At 42.2% G+C, this 4,355-nt stretch overlaps 1 protein-coding gene across 1 annotated transcript; it reads right to left on the bottom strand.

The window, feature by feature from the left end:
• Window positions 1–1,342: 1,342 nt before the first annotated feature.
• LOC125519054 (proteoglycan 4-like) lies at window positions 1,343–2,346 on the bottom strand. The gene is made up of 2 exons (XM_048683946.1): window positions 1,817–2,346; window positions 1,343–1,729 (listed from the first exon to the last, which is right to left on the bottom strand). Exons 1-2 carry the CDS (start codon window positions 2,324–2,326, stop codon window positions 1,343–1,345), a joined length of 897 nt encoding a protein of 298 aa, XP_048539903.1. The 5' UTR covers window positions 2,327–2,346.
• Between the last annotated feature and the right edge of the window lie 2,009 nt (window positions 2,347–4,355).

Raw genomic sequence — 4,355 nt, 5'->3', positions numbered from 1 at the left:
CTCCCAATTATGCTACTTATTAGTCATGTATGGATCTCCAAATTACGCTACCTATTAGTTATGTAATGTTCATGTATGGATCTCCCAGTTATGCTACATATTAGTTATGTAATGGTCATGTATGGATCCCCCAATTATGATACTAATTAGTTCTGTATTGCTTATGTATGGATCTCCCAATATGCTGAATGTGATGAATTTTGATGTTGATTTGTATATCTGAAATAGCCCTATACTCACTTAGGTGGTTTTGTTGACGTCGTGGCACCCTAGACTCATTTAGGTGGTTTTTCGACGTCGAGGCACCCTAGAATCATTTAGGTGGTTTTTTCGACGTCGAAGCACCCTACAATCATTTAGGTGGGTTTTTTGACGTCGAGGCACCCTAGACTCATTTAGGTGGTTTTTTCGACATTGAGGCACCCTAGAATCATTTAGGTGGTTTTTTCAACGTCGAGGCACCCTAGACTCATTTAGGTGGTTTTTTCGACGTCGAGGCACCCTAGAATCATTTAGGTGGTTTTTTCGACGTCGAGGCACCCTAGACTCATTTAGGTGGTTTTTCGACGTCGAGGCACCCCAGACTCATTTAGGTTGGGGTTTTCGACGTCGAGGCACCCTAGAATCATTTAGGTGGTTTTTTCGACGTCGTGGCACCCTAGACTCATTTAGGTGGTTTTTTCGACGTCGAGGCACCCTAGAATCGTTTAGGTGGTTTTTTCGACGTCGACGCACCCTAGACTCATTTAGGTGGTTTTTCGACGTCGAGGCACCCTAGACTCATTTAGGTGGTTTTTCGACGTCGAGGCACCCTAGAATCATTTAGGTGGTTTTTTCAACGTCGTGGCACCCTAGACTCATTTAGGTGGTTTTTTCGACGTCGAGGCACCCTAGAATCATTTTGGTGGTTCTTTTGACATCGAGGCACCCTAGAATCATTTAGGTGGTTTTTTCGACGTCGAGGCATCCTAGACTCATTTATGCATCAATTTCAACAACCATCAACCATCAAGTTCAACAAGCATCAACATCATGCATTCAAGTTCAACAACCATCAAAAGGCATCAACTATTACTCATTTAGGTGCAACTACCATCAACATCCAGCATGAAGTTCAACAACCATCAAAAGGCAACAAGTTCAACATATGGTTCAAAGCAGCCAACAAAGGCATCTAGTTCAACATCTGGTTCAAACCTGCCAACAAAGGCATCTAGTTCAACAGCCAACAAAGGCATCTACTTGAATAGCCAACAAAGGCATCTAGTTTAACAGCCAACAAAGGCATCAAATTCAGCAACCAACATGGGCATCAAATTCAAGCAGCCAACAAAGGCAACATCTAGTTACCAGAAGCATAAAGGTACTCTTTCATCTTGTAGGAAACTGTCCTCTTCCTTCCAGTCTGTCTTGGAGCATGAAATGTTCCCCTATGGCCTATAGCAGATGTAGAAGATGCACCAGCTGGGGTAGTTTTCTTCCTGGGAGACCTCCTTGGAGGATCAGTAGGTGCTGGGGTAGCATTCTTCCTGGGAGACCTCCTGGGAGGAGCAGTAGGTGCACTAGCAACAGGTGCAGCTTTCTTCCTGGGAGGAGCACTAGGTGTAGTTGCAGCAGGTGCAACTTTCTTCCTGGGAGGAGCAGTCCCAACATCTGCTGTACATGGAGATGGCCTCTTCCTTGTTGGTGCAGCAGCTGTAGATGAAGCAGAAGCATGTGACCTGTTTGGCTGCATTTAAAAAACAGAAACAATCATGAACTATGAATTACAATTGAGACATAACTACAAAAACAGAAACAAATATGCTTAGCTAACCTGATGATGGTTTTGTCTCATAGCAAGAGCTGGTTTCAAGGGCTTGGAGCACACAGTGTATTTGTGCCCTACAAGTTTGCAGTTGCTACAAGTAATGGATGCCATCCTAGATGTATCTCTTGGTGCTGGCTTCTCAAATTGGTTTTTCCTCCTCTTTGTTTGTTGCTTCCCAACTTTGTCTCTGAAAACTGGAGGCTCTATGTCCTGAGTTCTTGTCCTTGGCCACAGATTTGGACCAGGGACAGGAAATATGATATGGCCATATGCTTTTTGGTACGTTTCCTTCTTGAATAAATCATCAACAAAGTCTTCAGGTTGCAATTTAGCTTTCACAATTGCAGAGACTGCATGGTTGCAAGGCATAGCAGTCATATCCCACTTCCTACATCCACATGTTCTGTGCAGCAAGTTCACTGAGTAGGTGTTATCTCCACTACTAACTTGGTAAATGTTAGGACCAGCCATCAAAGATTGGCACCATCTTGAGTTGTACTTTGCCTCCTCTAACATCTCTGCATATGTTGGGCAAATCTCCAATTTGTTGTCTCTGTCTTAGTTCTATTGGTGTTAAATTTAACCATCAATTTAGTCCTAATTCCTTCCAGCATGGTCTTTATTGGCTTCCCTCTAACATCTAGGATCATTTTGTTAAACACCTCACTGATGTTGTTCACAACTAGGTCAGTCTTGCAGGTAAAATCCATTGCATGTCTAGCTCATGTATGAACTGGTACTTTATTAAGCCATGCCCAAGTTGCCTTACACTCTCTTTTCAAATCATTCATTGCAGCTAGGTGTTCATTCTTAGTATAAGAGTAACTAGCTGCATCCATGTGTTTCTTTAATTCATCACCTCTAAAACCAGCAGTTTGGAAATTCTGATAAATGTGTCTAAGGCAGAATCTTTGTGGACAATTGGGGAAAACATGGTTTACTGCATTTAAAAGGCCCTGTTGACACAATATGAACTAGAGCTAAATATTGGTCCATTTGAATTGCTCACAAAGCAATGTGCATATGAAAAATTAATAGTAAATAGAAATATGAGAAGAGAAGTTTACCTTCTGCCTATCAGAAATGATAGTATAATACCCAAACTTTCCACTTTCTCCACCAAGTGCATCTTTCAGTTGTGTTAAGAACCAGGTCCAGCTGTTTGTGTCCTCTTTGTCAACAACTCCAAATGCTATAGGGTATATGTTGTTGCTTCCATCCCTTCCTGTTGTAGCAAGGATCTGCTGACCTGTTGACAGCTTGATAAAACAACCATCTACCCCTGCAAAATGACAAATGTGAGAATAAAGTGTATTTAATGTGGCCAAATAACAAAAACACTACACAAGTTACAACACAATGTATCTATGAATGGCCTACATCCATTTAAAAACCCTTCTTTGCAAGCATTAAGACAGTAGAACAGGCCATGGAACCTTGGGTTCTTGCTTGGGTGTTGTGGCAAATGCTTAGTGGTCACAACACATCTACTTCCTGGGTTTGTGTCTAAAATAGCCTGCAAATAATCTCTAATCCTAGTGTATTGACCTCTCTGGTCTCCTTGGACAACCTTCAATGCTTGTTTCCTAGCCCTATAGGCCATATGGGTTGAGATCTCTACTCCATATTTCTTCTTCAAATTCTGCATTATTGTGGTGATTGGTGTGGCAATATCAATTCTCAGCATATCCTCACACTGGTGTGCCACCCATTTTCCTGTGACCTTTGTATTCTCTGCTACTGCTGGGCATGTGTGCAGAAGATTAGCCTTTCTGATGCAAAAAGTAGTTTCATTTGCAACAACAGAAGGTGCAATGTAGAAAGGACATTTCACATTAGTGCACACAACTATGATGCTGTCATTGCAGTTTTTGTGGAAGTCATAGTTCCTATTCTGACTTATGTGAAATGTCTGAAGTGCTCTCCTAAATTGATACACATTAAGGAAACAAAGATTTCTACAGAACTGCTCCTCTGGGTTCTCTCTTTCTTCACTATACCACTTTCTTGGTTTTGCTTTATATGCTCTGCTCTTCCTTCCATTGGGCAGAATAAAAGGTGCATTCTCAGCTCCATCATCATATTCCTGCTTCAAATCACCTACATACTCCTCATCTGATGATGGTACCCACACATCCTCAAATCTTTGCTCCAAGCTTGAATGTGACCTCTTGGTTGGCCCCTTTCTTTTTTTCCTTCTTCTTTGCTGGCTCCTGTTGTTGCTCCATCTGCTCATCCTCCTCCACTTGCTCTACCTGCTCCTCCTCCTCATGCTCCATCTGCTCCACTTGCTCCTCTTCCTCATCTTCCCCATACACTTCATCCACATCAGTGTCTCCTTCAAAATGAAGGAGTGGGTCCTCTCTCTGCCTCCTCCAATCATTAAGCCTGTTAACAAAGTCCTCATCTGCATCCAGATCAGAGTCATCTTCAGTTAGAAGAACTGGTAGTTTTTGCTTAACCATTTGAACATGCTCAGATGCCTCCTTATGTTTCCTAAAGTTCTCAATCTTGGTTCTCCTCTTTAGCTCCATTAGTGTCTCCT

Source organism: Triticum urartu, chromosome 7 (genome assembly GCF_003073215.2).
Source record: "Triticum urartu cultivar G1812 chromosome 7, Tu2.1, whole genome shotgun sequence".
In the NCBI taxonomy this organism is placed as follows: Eukaryota; Viridiplantae; Streptophyta; class Magnoliopsida; order Poales; family Poaceae; genus Triticum; species Triticum urartu.
Note: the sequence above shows the minus strand (reverse complement) of the source record. Positions and strands in the feature narration are given on the sequence as shown.